This window comes from Pygocentrus nattereri, chromosome 15 (assembly GCF_015220715.1).
Source record: "Pygocentrus nattereri isolate fPygNat1 chromosome 15, fPygNat1.pri, whole genome shotgun sequence".
In the NCBI taxonomy this organism is placed as follows: Eukaryota; Metazoa; Chordata; class Actinopteri; order Characiformes; family Serrasalmidae; genus Pygocentrus; species Pygocentrus nattereri.
Window position 1 is genome coordinate 7,556,631 of NC_051225.1, and position 21,203 is coordinate 7,577,833.

The following is a 21,203-nucleotide window of genomic DNA, read 5'->3' on the forward strand; positions in this document are numbered from 1 at the left end:
TTAGCCGCAGTGTGTGGCGCTCGTACTGATTCTAACACAAAGGACCCTCAAAGGCTCTGGTCTTTTGTGCTCCAACCAAGTCAAAGTGATTCACATGCTCCCCCTTTCCCGACCTGCAACAACCAAAGCACAGCCTGCGTGTAGCCATGTTCAAAACATCACTTTCGTGTTCAGTCCTAAAGGGGCATGTTTTATTTCATCTGCTTTGACCACGAGTTGAACTAAATTTTTACACTTTCGTCAATACCTCATCAAAGTAGAGGCTGGGTCCACACAGAAACGCTGGGTTGGGAAGTGTTGGGGGGGCAGATGAGCTTCCTTCTTCACACCAATAAAACGGGCATATGCAGCCAACTCACTTAGGCTTTAGAGCAACAATTTGTGAGCAGGAGGAAATGAAAGTAATTAAGGTGCTCAGTTTGCCTGGTGAAACAAAGCGCTTTCCTTGCCTTCCAAGTGAAAGCCTGTGTTTGTGTTGCTGTCAGTACAAGACAGATCCCCTGCTGCCTCTTGCCAATTAACAGTCTCTCCATTAGATATTTTCACTTTTATTTACACGCATAGGCTAAACCAAAACGACAAGAGTCAACTTGGTTTGAGTTTTGGTGCTTTTCAGAAATAAGGTTACTGCCATATGCCTTTTTTTCCAACAAATACATAAATTGTAAAAAATTATGATTAAGATATTAATTAGCCATTTCAGATTTCGAAAGTAGTAGAACAACATGCACTAGTGTCTACGTGAAATAGTGAAAGGAATGCATTTTTGCACACAATAAGCTCATCCCTTTGCCTCTCAATACTCTTCAAAACTTTACTCTGTCAGTGCCATCTGTTTGACAGTGATTTACAAAGTGAGAAATGTGTACATGGGCAGACAGAGATAGAGATGGGCATATTCTGCAGTAAGAGCCTCAGTTGTGTCTGTGCCAGTGTTGATCAAATCTAGGCTGTTCAATGAAATGACTGAGCAGCATGAGATAGGCATGTGATAAAACTGTCATGTTTTTCACAGACTACTTCCACGCTACTGAATCCTTCTTAAATTAAGGGTATCTGCTGCTGACAGCATTCAGGACTGTATGAGACTGTGAGTGGGATGACGGTGGAGTCTTGTTTTGACTGGGCATGTTATACAGGGCAGATTAAAATTAAGGCTGCCAAAAAGGGTTCTTTGGAGTGATGCCATCGAGAAACGACCTCTCAAAAGATGGTTCCTTAGAGTAACATTTTTGTAAATGAGATATGTGAATATAAAGAATATTTTTTTCAAGTTTGGCACATAATGCAAATTAAAAGATTTTCCTAGAATTGCGCAACCAAGCCAAACCTTTCAGAGACTAAATGAGACTGATATACCACCTGACACAACCTTAATCCTATGGTATAGTATATCTGGCCTATATAATGTGTAACCCTCACATAGATATAGTGACATTACTAGTATACTTTGACCATATTGTGCCTAGGGAATTGGTCAACACAAAAAAGGGACTTACCTGCATGTACAAAGTAGGCCAAGTACAGGTCAAGCTCCTTTACAGAAACTCCTATGTGATGTGGCTGCACGCACAACCCTGGGTTCGAGCACTGTGGAGATTTAACCAGCCTTTCGCCATCAGTACTTTCAAGCGGAATACCTTTGAATAAAATCACCATGACCAAGTCCAAGCGCCACACTTTGTCCGCTTGGCGCAAGCAGTCAATCCTTCTCATCTTGCCCTTCTGATCGGGGTTGGAGAGCACGCAGCACGGTGGCTTCTTCCCCGTCACGGTGAGCACGAAATCCTCACGGAACTCAGGCCGGATGTCCTTGCGGAGCTTGGCCAGCAGCCGTGATGCCCACTTCTGCTTGACCTCAGCCTTCTCGGCCAGTAGCTCGTCCTTCACCGCCCGCTCCTCTTCTTTGGACATGCGCTTCTCGTGCTTTTTGAAGTACTTTCTCTTGCGGGCCTGCAGGTTGAACCAGGTGTAGGCAAATGCTCGCACATGGGGCAGCAGCGCTTCAATGAAAGGATGGAATTCATCCTGCAAGAGTGGAAAAAGACGCAGAAAGAAATCAGGCCAAGGAAGAAAATGAGTTGAAGCAAACTGCACAAGCTACAAGCTTTCAGAGCATACGGTTACAGTGAAACTAATCAAAATTCACATAGCATGTAGGTACAAGCAAGGAGATAATTGCTTAAACACTTGTGAAATATGGAGTTGTTAAGCATATTTTAATTACAGAACATAATGTTCTATTTTCTATTCTATCTATTATATAAACCAGCAAACAATTTTATATTATCTACATAAGGATAATAATATACTAGTAATTATGTCCATAATTATGGGTTTATATAACAACATCAATTCACATTTCTTATGAAAAGTCTGTGGGCTTCCTTAGCAGGGAAGTCCTCAAAAAGGAGGAGTGGGCCTGTGAGCTGAGGGCTCTGTGTGTGTGTGTGTGTGTGTGTCTGTGTGTGTGTGTGTGTATAAGGCCCGTATCTTGGCTCTCTGGCAAGAATGCGGGTCTGTAGGGGTCTGCCAGGATCGAGAAAAAGAAACAACTGAGGAGGGAAATCGGACTGGCTATTTTTATCTATTCTCTATAAAGACGCATACTTACACACAGATATACACAACACACACAAACACATACATACACGCGCAATGTTTCAGCATTGATAATACTTAATATAAGGGTGAAACGTGGTATTTTTCAGTTAGGAATGTACGCAGGGAGAAGGTAGTGGATGCGAATGGATTCAGGATCCACCTGCCACTATTACACAACCTGGCAGAAAATCAATTCAAAATACAAAATTTCACCAACAGAAAAAAACACCACCTGCATTTCTTTTCTTTCATCTTTTTTTATTTATTTTATCCTTTTTGTCACAATCTAATAATTCCTTGTCACAATATAATTATAATCATTTTCTTATTATGATGATGCTTATTATGACAAGTAACATTAACCTATACTTAAACAAAAAGGCTGCCAGTTAAGCTGAATTGGGAAATCAAATGCTTATCAGAACACAACCACTGCCACAAAAACACAATTACTGGTTAAATCCTCCATGTTCCTTTAACTTAGGGAGCTCTACTATCAATCACTGATATTATCAATCACTAAGCCACTTTTAATTTTTGGAACTTCTGTCATGCATACAATGCACAACTGAATGAAAAAATGTCAGTTTCTTTTACATTTTTCTCTGGTCTTTTCCCAGTTAGAATGAAATTACAGAAGACTTATATGAAGCTTCATTACTCAAAAGTACAAAGCCCTAATAACTAGGCAAAAACTAATAAGTGAGCCTAATATTAAGCAATTTAGGATTTCACACAGAGAAAACTACAGGGATTAAACTAAATTCAAAGAACAATGGCAACCTGCCAATCAGTAAAATGATGTTTCCACAACCGGCCACAGTCCTGATACAAGCCCCAAAACCAGCACAGTGAGAACAAAAGGCTTGCCAGCAAGCAAGCAAAGTGCGCCTTCAGTGTCATATGTGCAAAATACATTAAAATACCACACTAACTTGAATATTGCCAGGTTGTGCTAATAGCTGAAAAGAGTCAATTTTGCAACCATTTTTGATCAAAAGGTCAATTTTACAATGTATTCTTTATAAAGCCCTTCATATAACATGTATATCATGCCATTAAAAGGGCAAAAATATGGATTTTTTTTTCATAATCACCATTTTTTCAATTTATATCAGCACAGAACCTATACATGTAAAAGTATTAAAATTGCCACATTTTGTAATATTAATAAAGTCATTGGTATTACCACACTGTTTAAAACTTCATGACATGGTATATTATACTTCAATTTATATTTTCTATTTATTTCAACTCAGTGAATATGGGTGATTTATGTATCTCTGGATAGACTGTGTCAGTGTATACTGCAGGATATGTGTATGCTTGTATATGTGTGTGTGTGTGTGTGTGAGAAAGAGAGAGAGGGAGAGAAAAAGAGAGATAGAGAGATCTCCTGTCAAATAGGCACAGGATACGGTTAATCTGAAGGATTATAATAAATGAATCAGAAATTAGGTTATATCAGAAATAAAACCATGTATGTGTTAAAATATGCGCTTTACGTTTCTTTTTGTAATTCAACTCCCTCTTCACATCTCTGAGGCACGCAAATTGCACTGTTTAGTCCTGGAGTAAATCCAAAACATGAATTCTCTGTCTTCTGTCTTCACTGATTATACAAGTATGAAATACTATGAAATGTTAACCTAAATGGCAGATATCATCTATCGCTATAATATATATATATATATATATATATATATATATATATATATATATATATATATATAGTGTCTTTTCTCTAGAAAATTACAGACAGGGCTCTCTTGAGAAATGTGTTTCTGTGTGGGTGTATAAGTGCACTTCTGATAAAGTATGCTTACATGTGTATTCCAATTTCCTAAGTGCATTATAAATACGAACAACATCAAACATTTTGGGGAAATTAACTCTACAGTTAAAACTAAAACAAGTTCAGCTTAACTGTTAACTTGTTTGGTGTATATAGTGACGGCTTAATTCATCAAAGAACAGGCCTCTCAACTCACCAAAACTGTCTTTCAAAATACAAAAGAATTGCTATGCTATATGCTGTAGTAAGCCTCCCTTGTAACACAACATCACAGAGAGCTAATTATGAGTCGGCAGGACTCACTTTCCCCTTTTGTTGCAAGTCTCCCCTTTGACGTAAACAGTGTTCAGGGGAAACTGCCGGCTAATGGCACTCTCCTGACGGAGGGGCGAGCAGCAGCCCAAATACAGCGCACCGCTCCTTGCTCTTTCACACACACTACATACTCAAAGCCAGTAATATAAGTTGTAGTGAGTAAGTCAGGGTTTTTTTTCCTTCAGACTCCTGAAGTGAACTGAACTGATTCCCCCGTCCTACCGCAGGGCCTCAGTACAGAACAATAGTGCCTTGTGGCCCAGACAGATACAGGACTTAAAAATGTTAACTATCAGCTGTTAACTATCAGTTCACCTGCGAGCACACAAGTTCCTAGAAAAAGTATAATACAAACAGAATAAACGTATATAATTCAAAGTAAAAAATTACAGCTGAATCATAAATAATGGTCATTTTCTGAAATTAATGTACAATTGAGCAAGAATGCAGGAAAAAATATACCCACAAACATCTATTCATTTTCCAAAATTAAAATAATTAGAAGTCAATTGAAGACAACTAAGCCAAGTTGTAAGATAGACTTAAAACACGTAAAAACAAATAAATGACACATTCAGCTAACAGACTGAATGAGACCAGGGATCAGCGCCAACACTGAACGTGTATTCAATGGTCCTCTGAGGATCCAATCGACACAGTTATATGTTCCTTAAGCACAATCATTTAAGTGATCAGTTTTAAGCAGAATAAAAAGTGCTCCACTAATTAATCAATTACAAAACTCAAAACATTCGCTTGTCTTTGATTTTTTTATAACCAAGAAATATTGTTTCTTCAATAAATAATTACAAGCGTATTTTAGTTGTACCCTGATGTGTGAAACAGGCCCTAAAAATTTGAGAGTGTTATTAATCCTAAATGTCTGTATGAACATCCTTAATAAGTTCAGAAACTCAATAAGCAAAACATTACAGAACAAATAATGTGTTCAATTCATCAACATCAGACAAGTGGAGAAAAAAATGTTAGGAAAGGTACTGAAAAACTGTGTTAAAGGGCCCAGTCCACCTAGTAGCCTCACTATTAGAGACCAAGTTACAAATTTATTGCAGAGAAATTACAAATGGGAATCGACAATTTGTAAACCAAATTTGCTTTACGAACAGAAAACTATAACTAACGCCCAAGAAGCCTAAATCACCTTATAACTTTGTGCATAAGAAGTTGGAAGAAAATGTTTTCAGAGGTCTTCCCTATTTTTCTACATTTTTTATTTATGTAGCAAATTCCACCAACCCACATAAGTGCCTCATATCCCTTCAGTTAGAGATTAACTTCATTTGGATTTTTTTTAAACAATTAAACCTTCTTGTTACCTCAGCTCACCCCCAACCCTTGTGCTCTAACACAGTTAACTTCCATACATGAGATCTCATAGTATATATCTTAAAAGAACAGAAATCTTCTCCTACAAGAGCGCCAGCCCTGACAGTTTTACACCCCCTGCCAGCACAGGAATGACCCGGGTTTAAACCGGTCAGTAAGGGACCAAAAAACCAGCAGCCACTGTCTGAGAAACATGAAACAGAAGCAAAGGAGTGACAGCCTGGACCGAGAGCAGTTGGTAAGCTTCGGAGTAAAAGAAAGGGCAAAAGGAGTCAAGTCGTGGAAGACCTCACATGAAACTAACTTTCTGGACCATGTAAAACTATCCACCCCATGTCACACAGGGAAAGGTTAGCCTGTGGGCAAAACGGTGAATTGTAGCCACATTATGCTACAAAAGTTAGGCTGGCGTGGAAAAACTGGACCTCATAGCCTTGAAAGATCTCTCAAAGCAGGAGAAAACTCCCTGACTTTTAAAGCCCTGGCACCATTTTGAACGTCTTTAACCCGCTTCTCGTTCGCTACAACACGCCGTAGCGAAGAGCCAAACACGGCGAACACGAAGTGCAGTGGAAGCGTCGGGTCTCGACAGAAACTCCAATATGCGGTTTGAGAAGCTGAAAAACTACAGCGAAACCGAAAAGTTTGGCTGGTTGTACGCGAGAGCACGCTCGGCAATAACGGCGTTATTACGCTGCTTTGGGCAGAGCTTCGGTACAAAAGCGCTTCTTCGGAGACTTCGCGAGGGTAAACGTTAAAAAAAGAGAAAAGTACGAGCCCAGGAGTGTGTGTGCACATGTGTGAAGGTGGGCGCCATCCGCCATGTGCTAACTTTGCTCTGTCACACCAGCTATGTTGCTGCACACAAAGTTTAGTTTAGTCTTGAGCAATGTTGCCTTAGCCCCATGCATGCTGTCCCACCCAGGCAAAAGCAGAACATGCAACTAACAGTACAGTAAAGCAGAGGTTTAAAACAATCCCACTTACCTGTGTTAGGCATAGCGGAGAATACATATCTGTTGTCTTTTGTGTGCTGAATTGTAAAGTGTGTGTGTGTGGATGACTGTAACGAATCAGCGTGTTTATGTATGTGTGTGTTATGTGAGTGTGTATGTGTGCAGGCTATATGTGTGTCCGCGTGCGAGTTGATTGCCGTGTCCGTGTGTATGAAAAGAAGAAAAAGAGAGATAGAGAGAGGGAGAGAGAGAGGGGGAGAGGGAGAGAGAGAGAGGGAGAGAGAGAAAGGGGAATGAAATAAAAGCTGCTTCTTGCTTTTACATTTCCAAGTGTGCGGAGTGAGCAGCGCTTCACGGCTCCATAGAAGTGAACTTTAACCCCGCCTCGAGTTACGCGCGCACACACTCGCTCACGCACACACTCGTACGCGCGCGGTCCTCAGGAAAAAAGAAAACATGGACCGAGCTCCGTTAAAGCGGCGCCGCGACAGTCCCTTCTTCACAAACGCTCCCAACTTTGAGCAAAGGCATCGTGAACTGGAGACAGCGAAACGCACGCGCGCGCACGCGCTCAGACCCTCACTCGCTCGCTCGCTCGCGCCAAGAGAGAGATTTTTTAAAAGCCACGGCGGGGAAAGCAGCGGGTCATTTCGGCTTAAAGCTCATCGTGTGCGTGGAAGGGAAAAAAAAGATTGTCAAAGCTTTAAAAAATAATAACTGACAAACCAAAAACTCCTCCGGACAGATTTCGAAAGAAAAACAAACCGGACTTCAGACTCTCGCGAGCGGTTTTTGTAGCAGAGGGGGAAACAAGCATCGCAGAAGGTTCAGCGTGGAGCAAACCGAGCCGGATTTACGACACGAGGAGGGAGCCGCATGCCGAGATCCTACTAATAATGCTGCTAATAACACTAATAGTGTCCTGCAATCGTGTCCTTAAAGCCCAGAGCGGCTGCGTGTTAGTGCGAAAGAGCCGGCGGCACCTGATCCAGAGTCGTTAGTTTCAACCTGAGAGAGAGAGAGAAAGCGAGAGAGAGGGAGGGAGAGAGGGAGAGAGAGAGAGAGAGAGAGAGAGAGAGAGAGAGAGAGAGAGAGAGAGAAAGAGGGGGGACTGAAAGTGAAGCGCGCGCGGGGTCGAAGTCCGTCCGTGTTTCGGTGCGGAGAGGAAACGCTCCGCTCCTCCGCGCGAACTGGAGAGTGAAGCACAGCGCCCTCAGCAGCGACACACACACACTCACACACACACACACAGGGGCAGCAGCGTGTGTGCTAAAGAAGTTGTTCTATACCTAAAAACTACAGTAAACGCGCTGCATTTGGTTTGCGTGGCCCGCGCGGAGAGAAGCAACCCGAGTTTGGGCTTTGTAGGCAACTTGCTTAGGATATGAAAAACTAGAGTATACGCAGATATAACATAGTATATATAGTGCATTAATCACTGAAGAACAGAGGTGCATGTGGTGTTTATAAATGTATAGATATTTGTGTTTATGTACATGTCTTTCGATATTTAACTCCTGGAACAGTAAAAGTGAGTTATTAGGCTGGATCTTGGATGTCTGGAACACTGAGGAAAAAACGTTTAAAAAGTACTGAAAGTACTGAAACAGCTGATGTTATATAACCTACAGCAAGGCATGCATTTAGGAAAGAGTTGTGCTCTCCTCTCCAACAACACTGAAGTCTAAGTGCAACAACTAAACAACACTCAAATAAGATATTTCATTGTTAACAGGTTTAGCAGTTTAGAAACACTGCTACGTCATTTAGACAGAAGGGCCAAAATGTTCCCAATATTATCTACCCAATAGAAGCCTCTTGTTAATACAGCACCTGAGAGCAGGACGCTTAAGTATTGATCATTCCTGCAGATTTGGGTTTAATTTCAGGTCTCTTAAAGATGAAAGCATTCATTAAAGATTAATGCTTGTCAGTAAATACACTAGTCTATCAATTGAGTCAATATTAAATGCATTGATTGAAGCACATTCATTAAATTTACTATAAAACTATATTTAAAATTCTATTTCACATAAAGTTTTATCCCAATAAAACTCATATCGTGGTCAGCCGGACTGTCATCTCCTTTTAACCACAGCTATACGCTTCAGTTATAGTTAAGAACATCTACTGCATGTCTATTCACTGACAGTCCTAAAGAAACAAAGCTAGCCTGTTTATATACACACATTCAGGTGCAGCATTTGGCGATCTGCCCCGATTTCTGCAGGATTATAAACTCAAAGTCAACAGTGCGCCCCCTAGCAACTGGACACAACACCACACCACACCATCCAGTCCTCCTTTCCTTTCTTATCACCGAACACAGGCAACTCACAGTTTAAGTGTGCAGGCTGAACTGACATGTGATAGCCAGAGAAACCACGATGCAAAACATACGGTGCGTCAGGTCTAAACGAATACAAAACATTCTGAAGGGTTATAATTATTACCGTTATTATTAATATTATTATTATTTACCAATGCATGATTACTGATTACATTATCACTTTTATTGCTTTACTTTGCTTCTTTGACCAAAGCAATGAGACTTACTGAACTACGCGGGTTTGAAGCTATAAAACGTGTGTATATTAATCAGCTATAAGCACGTTAGTCTTCTTGTTGTCCCGTTAGTTTGTTAAAGTGCCTTAACAAACCGGCATACAGCTGTGTGTAAATAAGTGCACCCTCATCCTAACATGCTGCACGTGCACGTCTGTCTGTCCGTGTTTTTTTTTTTCCCTTATAGCAAAGACCAGCTCTGATTGGTCAAGATTCCGGAAGCCAGGCTTCTCTGAACCATGCTATTGGACGATTTTCACGTCAGGAAAATAAATAAATAAATAAATCCCAGGATCGTATTTCACAGTCACTACCCCACTCACGTCGGCATGGTCACATTTGTCAGTGCGATAGTCAGCGTTCGTGAGTTTTAAAATACACTTTATGAGGGAATTTAGGCGACTTCATGATTTAGGCGACCCCCCCACCCCCGCCCGCCCTTTCGCAACACTGAGACGCTGCGTTTACCTTCAGATTTCGTGCAGAACCTGCAAGCCGTCCACACATTTATCACGTACCTCTTATTATGGCGAATGTAAATAATATGAATAGTGATAATAAGCACGTGCTGTATGTGTACGTGTGTTTCTGCTCCACGTACCATTGCCAAATGCACATTAGAAACTTTCAGGCGGTGAGGCGGAGAGCGGTCAGATTCCGTCTGCGTTTGTCGATCAGGAGCAAAAGTGTCGTGCTGAAACTTACTGCAGACGTTAGGCTGCACATTTCGGACATGCGTTAGAAATTACAGCGTTGGAGGGAAAGAAAAAAGACGTCTGTTCTTGCCGTTCCCTGAGCATTTTCTCTCCGCTCCTGGAGACCTGACAGCGATCCAGGTTTGAGAAAGCTGCCCGGCATGCGGGACACACACTTCGTCTTCGGCGAGGACGAGCTGCTTTAGAAGTTACGGTCGATCCAACGACTTTCTCGCTCGCTAATTCCCCCAATCGCTGCGATGTTCAGGCACTTCGCTTTCCTCATATCGAAGCAGAGGTGGAGCGCCGTATCCATCAGAGCCCAGAAATCATCTGTCCCATGCACGTCCACCGTGGGGTAGCCTGTAACGGGGCGCTGCAGCGCGGCAGAAGCGCGGGAGCTGCCTCGGCGCTTTCACTTGAGTGCAAACATTTAAGCAGGACTTTCTGCTGAAAAACTTACATGACTGGGACTGAACGTGGAGGCTCGTGTATGTCCGATGCAGTTGTCATTAAAAACCCCATTTATTACTCCAAGCGAGACAAAGTTTTTGGAGGCGTCAGCAAAACTAGACATAGCTGCTGATGTTCAATTGAGCATTGTCAACACTAAAATTAAATGAACAGGAGAAAAGGCTATAAAGCCAAGAGCAACACTTGAAATAATATCGACAGGAATTCAGCCATGATCACTCAGAAAGGTGAAGCCTTTTCATAACTTATGAATGACGGACTTGCTATTTTAACGTCCATCTAGGTAAATCACCCCATTTTAAGACGTTTTAGGCTGTTGTATCTTGCAAATTGCTAACAGGTTAGGCTGTTTTGAGAAAAATATATCAACCATGTGGAATATGTATCAAATCTCCCCGTAATATGGATCCTAGTGTTTGTGCCACTGCAGTTCCCCAGATAGGTGGACTATACAAAATTAGATTCAGCCGAGTGAGGTTTGCATCTGTTTAATAGTCTAACCTCATCACATACATCTCCATATGTAAATACGTCTCTCTTAAATGGGATTGATGTTATATAGAAAAGTCGAATGTAATTATAAACTTGATATATGCAAATTAGGTATCAATCGATACCATACAATATATACGAGTGAACCAGAGGGCCTTCAAAATACATTATGTATATTTCAGAGCATCTCCGTGTTTTAATACTAATGGCGTGGGGCCTCCTCAAAAGCAACAGTGAACAGGCCTGCTTAAGCCAAAATCAGATTAGCATTCAACTCGTCTCTGTCACAGACACTGCGGTCTCTGCCAGCTGAACTGAAAGCCCATTGTTGTGCGTGTAGTCTTATTTTATTCGTGTTTTAGCAACCATGAGGTTTTCTCCATCCACCGAGCTTCATTTCAGCACTGCAGGACTGAACAGCGCCAGTCAGGGTCACATGTCCAGGGGTGGCATGGCAAACATCAACCATACAGGCAGTTTACTGGATCGTGTGCCATAACGGCACTGGGAAAAATAAACAACAATCGTAGAGTCTCTTTGTGGGCATTTACATTAACCTGTATCCACAGTAAGCAAAGTGCAGGTCCGTGATGATCACCATCACTGTACTGGAGTCAGAATGGGCGTTTTCAGCCTTGTAAACGATCAAGAATGCAAGGAATATGCAACGTTCATCATTACGTCTGCGCAAAGCGACGCCAAATGTAGTAGTTTAAATATCGTTGCTTAAAACTATATATATAGTTATGAAATGCATTCCGTCTGTAAATTATAGATTTGAATTTGCGAGATTTAAATGCCTCAAAACAGAAAAGAGCTTGACGTCAAGCACAATTCCGCACGATTATTGAATGTTAAAATAAAAATTAACGATAAAAATAAAGCAGTTAAAGTTTAATTCTTATAAACTCTACTAAATTTCGTTTCTCGCTTTGAAAAAAAAACTGCGCGTCTGCGCGCCTGTGTGCCTCATCCTGGTGGACATCTTTCTGCCAAGTTCTGCAAAAAGATTTTAAAGGCCAAGTCGAGTGTGCCAAAGGCTTTTGGAGGCAGAGAGGCAGGGGCGAAGCACACGGCTGCAGACTGTGCAGACGAGGAGAGGAACCCACGCTGCCCAGGCAAAATACAGTTTCAAATCACCACTTGGTTTTGGGATGCTCTCATTTGGTGCGCGCCGGGATCAGAGCAGGAGCATTAACAGGAGATATGGAAGTAACAAAGGTGGAGTTTTCTCCATCTTCAGGGGAATTAAGGTAAGTGCAAGGCTAAGAGCGTGTAGTAGCGAGTAACGACTCAACGCTGCCTTCTGCAGGACTGGAACCAAGAAAGGAAGTAACGTGTTTGGGGTTTAGGTGGGAATTGGTGTTGGGTTAGCCACGATGACCCGCGCGTGTCTGTGCGAGTTTGTGGGGGAAGAGGAGCGCAGGCTGCATGCAAATGTAATTCCAAACACACGTGAACCAGGGTAAAGTGAAAGACGACGAGGAAAACTTGGCTCAGCTTTCGTAGCTGGTGTACAAAAATACAAGACTGCGTCGCATAAGAGGAACAAAAACATTCAAGTAACTGAAATGTCGAGATTGAAGCCCATGACAAAGAAATCAGAGTCATGTTACACAGTAAATCATCATACGGGATTTATAGCAGTCCAAGTTTTCTTTAGGGGGGTTCACAGACACTAAATGATATGTTTCATTATTGATAAATACTGATCAAGGGAAACATATAACAAATGCTCTTAAAGGTGCTGTCAGGTCTGTAGCTCAGCAGAATGGGGCCAGTATTCACAAAATACACAGCACACTCAAGAGAGTGGGAATGGACATGTGAATGGTGTATGACTGGTGTGGGGAAGAGATAGAGAAATAGAATGAACAGAACAGAGTTGAAGAACAAATGACCACATAAAAACAAACCAAAAAGTACCATTATGGTATAAAACAGAGATAGAGATATTTATAAAATAGCCTAAGTGACAGGAAAGAACATCTGTTTTTTAAAAGCTTTCAGAAAAAAAGAGCACACACTGAGAAAAAAATACATTTCATTATAAATTTAATTTAAAAGTACATGCAGTGAAGACATGTTTAAAATGCAATGTTTAAAAACAGTGACAAAAATTGGAAGTACCATATTATTATTATTATTATTATTATTATTATTATGCGCAGCTATAATAAGAAATTTAAAAACCATCGTCTTTCTTTACGGAGAAACTCATCGCTCATTTATTAATTGCCACATTCTGCTTGTGCTCCATCAAATGCAGGCCAAGACTCCATCTACAGGCCTTCAAATGTAATTGCAATGAATGAAAACGTCAGATTCACCATCAACAAATGGTGTTGAATGGCAGCAACAATAATGCCTGAACATATTTTACATTGCCTAATAATTATTAGACATTTTGGAATAAAATGGCATATTATATTACATTTTATTATATTGTAGTATATTATATTATCACAACCTACTACATGTTGCTAAACATAAATTCTTGATTTCTAAGAGGCAAGGCACAGGGGTCATATGTATTATGACTGAAAAGATCAAACAGGACACACACCTTGATCTCTGTAATTAAAGAACAAAAATGTTAATTATAACAGCATCAAAACTTTCCTACTAGATGCCAAACTATAATATATAGCACAACAACATACAAATATTTTAATTCTTGCCCTGTGACATATCATATGACTTCATATGACATATTGAACTGAACTTTACCCAGTATTGTGTTTATTCAATATCTGACACTGTTGTTTTGTGTGTACTGTCAGAATTCTATAATTTCTGTTTTGAGACAAGAATCCCCTAAAAACTGATGTATGGATGGACAGACAGACACAAAGACAGACAGATAGAAACTCAATCTGACATTGTTTCTCCTTCCCAGAGCACATGAGAACAAGAATTCCCAATTACTGAATTTTCTGTGTTATACTGTATCTTGTGGTTTCCTGTGTATTCCTGAAGTAGGAATGATGCTGTGATGGTGTCATAATAAACTACTGGCAGGTATAATTATTTAGTTACACATAATAATGAGTGTGCACTGTTTGATCTTTTTACAAAATTTTGATCACAACTGCCCATTTAATGTATTATGGTAATATAATAATATAATATCCCAATTTTAATTTTTTATTTCTCTGTGTTTAATAATTTAGAAAATTGTAGAATTGACCACATTAGTTTGGGATTCACTCAGAGACAGTGAGAAATCATTAATAGCCTGTTCCATGTTTACTATTCATTTTATTTTCTTAATTTAAAGCAAGTATTTCCTATATAAAATATTTTCTATATAAAAATGTAAAATATATAAAATATTTTCTTTAAATCAGTATATTCTGTTTAATTCATGGTTGTTCAAGATGAATTCATGACAAAATGGCCTAGTTTACAATCTGTGTGATTGTCTTCACATAGTTTCTTAGGGTTAGACGTAGCTTAACATTTAACACTCATGCAAATCATTGACTGTACATAGCAGAGTACATAAATCTAATATTCATTAACATGTACCATTCTACTTTTTTATTGTTTAAGAGCTTTTGTGTTATTAACATATTTTCACAATTAAATCACAAATTGAGACACATCATTCTATGCATTGTTTACTATTTGTCACAAAAACGAGGTATTTTGAACGGATTGAATCTAGGCCTGGTCTATTGTTTGTTTCATTCCTCTGAAGCTTTTCCTGCCTCAAAGTGAGTCAGGCCGACAACCTCATTTTGCCCCTTGTCTTCATTCCACACCAAGCCACAAGAGGGTGATCTTTCAACACAGAAACCACACTGATGTCCTCAACCACTCGGACATGGGCATTCTGAGCAACTCTCAAAAATGTTTTGTCAATCAGTCACAGCTTAGGCTCAAATTCTGAAAGGAGTCACTGGAGTACGATGTCAGTAATTGCAGTAAACCCGTGTCAAAGACAATTATTAATACATTTCCATAAATCAAAAATTGATTTTGCACTTGCACCGCACACTTTTCACATATTCATAGCAAAATACCCCTTACTTTAAACATAAAGTACTTCGACAATTAGACAAATACATACATGCCTGCAATGATTTTAATTATACTTGGAACATAAAGTATCATTAAAATTAAAGTATGCTTTATATTATATTACAAAGATATGAACATGAAGTGCATGAGACTGACAAATGCATGCAGCCTTTCAGTAGTCGCCCATGTGGCTCCTGGCCCACTCGAAATGTAAATACTGCTTAGGCTGAAGCTGCCACACTGCAGCTCATACCACACACACCTGGTAGGCTCTGGAGGGCAGTGTGTGTGTGTGTGTGTGTGGAGGGGGGTGGTGGCAGGGCAGGAAGAAGATAGAGGGGGATTGTGTGGAGCCGGTGAAGCTGGCATGCAGTTGTGCTTAAGCAGCCTGGGGGTAATAACATTATCCAGCTCCGGAGCAGCTTGCCTCCGAGGCCTCGCAGAGCCGGGCCTTATGAATAAACAAAAAGCAGCGGGCCAAAGGATCCCCTTACTGCTGTTCCACTGTACTTCTAGAACACACCTCAGCTTAAAAACACTCTTAGGATACGTCTGCCTCATTCAGCAAGGGTCAAATAGAGCAACGTGAATAGTAATATTTTGAACCTATCCACAATTACAATACCTTCTTGAACTTGTTTACTTTGGTCGCTCTTTTGACTTATCTGGTGAAAACCTGCGGACGAATCAGGTTGCTCAAAGCCATGGATACAAAAGTAATGTACCAAACGGTGATCGCTAATATATGATACACATACTGTACTTGGTGGTTGTTTTTTTAATTTTTCTCTCTTTCTTGTTCTTCCTCTGTTGTGGGTGTTGGCAATGCTTGGCCCTGGATACCCAGTAGTCTATGGTGGCGGTTTGGAAGCAGTGGGCTCCACCTGGTGCCACTGAGATGCCAGCACTGGAGTAAAGCCAGGATTGGGCTGAGCACGCACCCTGGCACACACACTCGCACACACACACACACACACACACACACACACACACACAGAACTGTGAGTCAGCCCTGTACAGCATCCAGTCTGCTCTCATTCACAAACATGCTGCTCACTGCTAGTGCTAACAGGCTAATGAACTGCTAATATTCACTGCCTTTCTTTGAATGATCTGACACCTTACTATTTACTAGGGAAAATACGTCAGAGGCTCATAAGGTTGTTATTCTCTTTCTTTCACACACAGACATATATATTTGGTACACTTCTTATAAAAACACCAGTTATCATTTGAATATATGCAAACAAACATCAACATTGTAAAGACTAACAAGAATATGTTGGTTTAAAAAGTGGCTCATTACATCTAATGTAAAAAATGACTAGTGTGGACTAGTTTTACTCAACAAAAAAAAAATTACTTTGATTGAAAGAATCATTCATTCAAAGTATTTATTTAGGTTGAATAAAACTAATTAATTTACTTGTTGCCACAAGTAATTTTTTTAAGTAGATCTGACGAGGCACTTTTTACAGTGTAGCATGAGCTAGTTTGAAGAACAAATTTGATTCTGGACTTCGACACCCCAAGCCATTACATGGATTTGTTAAATCAAATCACCACCACACCTGATTTCACATAAAGAAGTAATAATGTAATAAAGTAATGATTAGCCTGGCTAAGTATTGGATAAGAACTAGAATATAATACTGCCAGAGGTCTGAAGTTGTTAAGCAGACATACTGACATACATAAAATCACTACTTACGGTATGAATTTTACTTGTCTTTATTGTAATATTTAGTCACGTCAAAGTCTTATTCAGAATATCGCTGTTGTCGGAAGAAAACCTTGTGTCTCCATTTTTGGAGATTTTCAGTCATTTGTGAATTTCTTTCGTCTTTTCAAAAAACGGCGGCCACAAATGCTGTGGGCATGCTTGCAGAGACCTCCCGTTCTACTTCTGATGTTTGGCTGTTTTGTTGCATATCTGCATGCGAGTGGGATGTCATTCTTTCAAGTAGTATTAAACCTGTAATGGAGTTCACTGGTGCGGTACTCATTCTTGATACTTAGCATGAACACTGCTTCTAACTTTCTTCCCCAATAGCCCTCGTAGAAACCATGTGACAATACTGTCACTGTTAATCTAAGGCTCAAACTATTTGAATGCATCTGTGCTGCAGCAGGAGAGTGAAAGTAATCATTATTTATTTATAATCAGTACCATCAAAGTTCTGAAGTTTTAGATTTTGACAGTATTTAATTTTGATTTTGTTTATGGCTCTTCAATCTTTTTTTCTCTTATGGCTGAAAATCACAAAAATGGTGAAAAGTCTTCGCCATCTAACGAACAACATTATTCTAAATAAGAATAACACATTCTCAGCTCAAAAGGCCAGTCAACATTCAGAATCAGATTCTAGTTACGTGAAACACTAACAATAACTGTGTACATCATAATAGGCCCAACCCAAAGTCTTCAGTGTAAATTCAGTTTGTTTACGGACTATTTTGATGGTTTTATTAGCATCTAATAAGGCTGCTGACTGATTAATAAATAGTGAAGCTCATAAGAGCCCTAACGACTAGAATCCTAGAATTCAGTGCCAAGAGATACCTAAATGAGAAAAAGAAAACGCTAAGGACAAGTGAAACCAGCCAGATGGGCCTTAAGGACATCATGAGGAGAGAGGAAGCACCCACAGTAGTATGGAGTATGAAGAGCACCTTGATTGCAGTCTGTGCCACAAGTATATACTGTAGGCTATGATTCACAGTTTTTTGTTATGAAGAAAACCACAATATGGGTGAAACGCATACTGTACTTCAAGCATAATTATGTCTGTTATATAATGACATGTTTGTGTGTGTGTGTGTGTGAGAGAGTGTTATTTTTCTCTCTCACACATCCAACACAGAAACATTCACACATCAATTTCAGGAAAAGTCTTCGGCAAACTGCCCACACACATACACACACTCTCAAACACACACACACACACAACACACAATGATCTGTGGACCCCAGAACTCTGGAAGAGTCCAAAATCTTTTTCTTAAAAATAAGCCTCCAGGCAAGTATGGCCCATATGCAAGCTGTTGGAATAGCAAGGCATATGCTGGGTATATCTAACACATTTTCACCCTCCCCCTCATTCCTTCTGTTTGTGCACACAGGCAGAGAGCAGCTCAGAACGCCAGGAGCACGCCAGACCGCATGTTCTCTCTCTATTACATATGTACATTCATTCAGCACAGATATATGCCCATAAAAAAGGCGTCCAGAAATGGACTCACTGTGTACAGAGTGCTGCTTAGCCCATCGAGAGCACCACAGCAAGGGTGCAATAGCAGAAACACACACATTCACACACACACAAACACAAATACACAGTCATACATGCACAAACAGATGTACTGCACAGTCCCCCCACCCTCCAACAGTTTGAAAAACACTAGGAGACACCTGACAGCTGTTCATGACTGCAGAAAAAAAGAGAGGGAAAGAACTGCAGCTTGGAGCACACAGCTGGATGTGGAAAACTGCTCCATCTCCCACTTTACCAGCACACACACACACACACACACACACACACACACACACACAGTTTCCTAACAGCCCTCCACAGCACCGTGTAGGAACCGACAGGTGACTGGGATGACAATTAACTAAAAGTAAAATCCCAGGCGCATTCCACTAATTACACCATTTCATTGTGGGATGAAAATCCTTTAGTAACTGTAATATGACTAGACTCCTCTGAGCACAGCTGGGCAGGATAACGTAAAATGAAACCAAGAGAAAATTGTAGCCTTAAAAGCATGCTAACTCAGAGATCTGTTTTTCAGATTGAGGATCTTCTCTATGAGAACACTTTATAGTATATGCTCCAAGTTCCAAAGTTAAATGCTTAAAAAACGGTTTCACAGCCATAGGTGTTCGTAGTGCCATTGCAGAGGGGTCATGAGAGTGTGATGGAAATGTCATTGTAAATTACATATTTTTACTAATTAAATTTGTTTACAAATAAAAATAAATAAAAACAGCATTTTATTATTACCTCATAAATACAAAAAAGTGACTAAAGTTATATTTCCAATCAATAATCATCCACTGAATCACTATTGATTGGATTATATTATGCCATGTGATAAATTCTGTAACCACATGGTAGTTTATGTAGACTACAGTTAACAGCCAACTAGTTAAATCATTCTCAGTGGCTAAAACATCTCAACGGTCTTAACTGTGTGATAGGTTTGGAGCAGCTTTCTAATCAAAATATGAATCCAGCTTTCTTGAAAATATATTTGAAAAATAAACATGCAAACCTGGTCACAAAACCATTTAAAAACTGTTTATTCAACACCAGCCAACATAAAATCCTAAGGAATAAGGCAAATACTTTACATTAAAGCTGGCACAAAAGATTGGGAACCCCTGGCTTAAAGAAACAGATCAGAAATATTAAAATTATATCACACTAATTGGTGACTACTAGTTTTTGTTCATCATTAGCACCATAAGTATATATTGCTGAACTGTTCCTTTAACAAGACCACAAACCCAAACACTGACATTCATCTCAAAATGACGAAAAAGCTGCTATACAAAGTAACCTCGCTAAAACCTCACGTCTACAAGCTTAAGCTCGTCGTCAGCCAAAAGACGGCATGCTGCCCCTCATTTTAGATAAGGCGCATGAAAACAGAGCCGTGAGTCAGTGTGTTTCTTTCTTTTTTTTTTTTTAAAGAGAGCATCATGCCCGTGTTGTGTAGTTTGTGTGATCATTAGGCTTTCAAGTGCCTGATCAGTGAGGCTTGGCAGTGCCAGGCCTATTGTGGCCCAGTGCGGCAGGCGGAGTTGGGCAGGCTGTTTGGGGCGGCTCTCCTGCGGTGTGACTAACTCATGCAGACAGTGCCAGAGGAGGAGAGGGCTCCGGCCTGCCAGGGGAGCCGCCGCTCACTGCCTCCTCTCAACGCTGCCTTTGTTGTGGCCTCACTATCTTTTCACAACATGTGTTTCTGTCGAACTCAAAACTGGCAAAAACCATCACAAAAATAAATAAATAAATAAAATCCCTTTCAGCTCCCATGTATGTGTGATTTAATGTCTTCATTTTGCCCTGAGAATCTGTCTACATTTTTTTATTTCCAAGGCAAAGAAAGGAATACATTTGCTGGATATATTTCACTTTGATGTGCTAGGTGATAAAAGACATGAGTTTTTGAGTTTTTTTTGTTGGCAAACTTTTAAAGTTTTTACAGTGCCTCAAAGTCAGCAACTTAAAAAAAGCACACACATTCTCCTTCAGTGAATATACATGCATTTGATATAAACCAAACCTATACTACCTGCAAGGAAACCTTTGTTATAAACATAGGTATAAACATAGAATAAGGCAGAGATAAAACACACACACACACATACAATTTCTAAGCCGCTTCTCCCTCAGGGTCGCGGGGAGAGATAAAACAGTAAAATCCTAAAAAGTTCCAAAATATGAATTAAGCATAGGAGCAAAAATTCAATAAAAGCTACAGAATCGTATGATTAATCTTTTTTTTTTTTAAAAACATAATGACTTTTTCACAGACTGTAACCTGTCATTTTCCACTGGAAATATATTTGAAATTATAATTTTTTATACACATATTGTGGTACATCATTTAATAAAAAGCATAAATATATAAATAGAAGATGCGGAAACAAATCAGTATCAGTCTTATTTATTATTAGACATTTGTCTTTTAATTTAAATGTTCTTTATGTCACTGATAATTCAGCAGTCAGGAAACTCTGTTTTAGTGCAATGTCGCCCTCCAATGGTTATAGGCACCAATTACATCTAAGATGGAAGAAAAAATGTTTTAAGATATCTTAAAATCCAAGACAGTATACAAAAAAACAAAAGCTTGCTTAAGTCACAACTTGAATTCACACAGGCATTCTACATTACTTAAAACAAATCAAACCACCATCAAACA

The 21,203-nt window shown here is 39.8% G+C and overlaps 1 protein-coding gene across 12 annotated transcripts in view; it reads right to left on the reverse strand.

Annotated features, from left to right (window-relative positions):
* The window catches only part of nfia (nuclear factor I/A), a 185,304-nt gene that overhangs the window by 144,445 nt on the left and 19,656 nt on the right, over positions 1-21,203 (reverse strand). For 6 of the 12 annotated variants that reach the window (XM_037545328.1, XM_017701309.2, XM_017701308.2 and 3 more), the window contains exon 2: positions 1,500-2,028. In XM_037545328.1, coding sequence (XP_037401225.1) covers positions 1,500-2,028 — 529 coding nt within the window. Of the gene's footprint in view, positions 1-1,499; positions 2,029-7,048; positions 8,195-10,183; positions 10,586-21,203 lie in introns of those variants that run through there. The other 6 variants (XM_037545330.1, XM_037545329.1, XM_017701314.2 and 3 more) reach the window with 2 other exon arrangements.